Genomic DNA, 1,426 nt, shown 5'->3' with positions numbered 1-1,426 from the left:
TTTTTTTCTAGTTACATTGTCACTTTTAATTTTTTTTCCTCTCTAGCTCTTTGAAATCATTGTTAGTCAAAAAATTATGAGATTTCCTGCCATTCTTGACATACTCTTAGGTTTGAAAATAAGACATTTCCTTTGTACTGAAAATATAACATTCGATTTGACTATTTTATAGTCAAGGAAACGTCCCCACCCCTCGCCACCAGACTGCTTAGCCTGTTGTGCCAGTTCAGTGAAAGTTTTTAATGAACATCTGTTCATTTTATGTCAATTCGCAGAGCATTTGAGAGTTCGGAGGACAAGACCCTTGAAACCCGTGACTTCCCTTCAGCTTGTTGGGACGTCCGGAGCCTTAGTTTATGATGCTTTGGGGGATTAAATCGGATGGTACGTCCGTGTTAAATCGTATGCGAGTTTGAATTCTTATTTCTGGCCGTCCGCAGGATGGCGGGCAGTGCGGACCCGCGGCCACCGTCCAGGACCCTGGAGGCCGGCGGCCAGCTGAAGGGCGCCGGGTCCCTGCGGGTCGGCGGCAACACGCCCCGGAGGTCCCATGTCGGCGGGAGGACAATGGCGCAGGGGACCATCTCGTGAGCGACCGCGGCGGGAGGGGCGGGGCTCCCGGCTTCCAGGGCTTCCTGCGGCGCCTTGTCCCCAGGAGGCCACCAATGAGGCTTCTTCCCCCTGGGGAGGTGGGAGGAGAGGCGGTGCTTGGGTTTTCATTCTAGAATTTCAGGAGAGGAGTTCGCCTCTACTCAGAAACAAAGTGGTTCGCCGCCAGAGACTTTTTGTTTTACAATTATTGGCTGTAAAATGTCGCTTATAAGCAGCATATTTAGAATTGTTTTTATTTCTCTTTTGCCTAATTTATTGCTCTCAATTTTTCAAACCCTTTTAGAATTATGTTGGAGCGATTGGTGTATTTAAGTGGGGAATACTGTTTTAGTAGTTCAATTTTAGGTTTTGTGTTGCTTTTTTTTGGTTCTTAAAAAAGCCGACAAACTAACCAGAACATTTGCTTGAGTGGGACAAAAAAGTTCACCAGAGTTTCAAAGTTTATGTTAAAAATAACTGAATTTTGACTTCAGAAGTACTGACAAATTTTTTTTCCCAAACTTTTGAAATAAGTCTCAGAATGTTTTCACAGTAGCTGCTGAAGTTCGTTGATCTTCACCCCACGGGCTCTCGCACTGGGGCACTTTCTGCCCCCGCGACGCTGTCGGATGGACGCGGTCTCCACACCCCCTACCCCCACCCCCACCCCCATCCCCATGGGCGTCTCTCTCCCTCCTGCTTCATTGTCTTACAAAAACGGAGCAGGAACTTTCCTCTGTCGCATTCCACAATGTAGGCAAGTCAGTGCTCCAAACTACCCCCCAAATTATGAATTTATTTCCTTTTTCCTTGTTCATTATTTGAAAGTTGACTT

At 46.6% G+C, this 1,426-nt stretch overlaps 1 protein-coding gene across 2 annotated transcripts in view; it reads left to right on the top strand.

Moving 5' to 3' along the window:
* Positions 1–426: 426 nt before the first annotated feature.
* LOC105308771 (SNRPN upstream reading frame protein-like) overlaps positions 427–1,426 on the top strand; it is a 37,002-nt gene continuing 36,002 nt past the window's right edge. For both annotated transcript variants that reach the window (XM_023525773.1, XM_023525774.1), the window contains exon 1: positions 427–587. In XM_023525773.1, the coding sequence (XP_023381541.1) occupies positions 442–587 (146 nt within the window). In that variant the 5' untranslated portion in view covers positions 427–441. The remainder of the gene's footprint in view (positions 588–1,426) is intronic.

Source organism: Pteropus vampyrus, unplaced genomic scaffold, assembly GCF_000151845.1.
Source record: "Pteropus vampyrus isolate Shadow unplaced genomic scaffold, Pvam_2.0 Scaffold622, whole genome shotgun sequence".
NCBI lineage: Eukaryota > Metazoa > Chordata > Mammalia > Chiroptera > Pteropodidae > Pteropus > Pteropus vampyrus.
The sequence above is the reverse complement of the archived record's forward strand: the minus strand, read 5'-3'. Positions and strand labels throughout refer to the sequence as shown.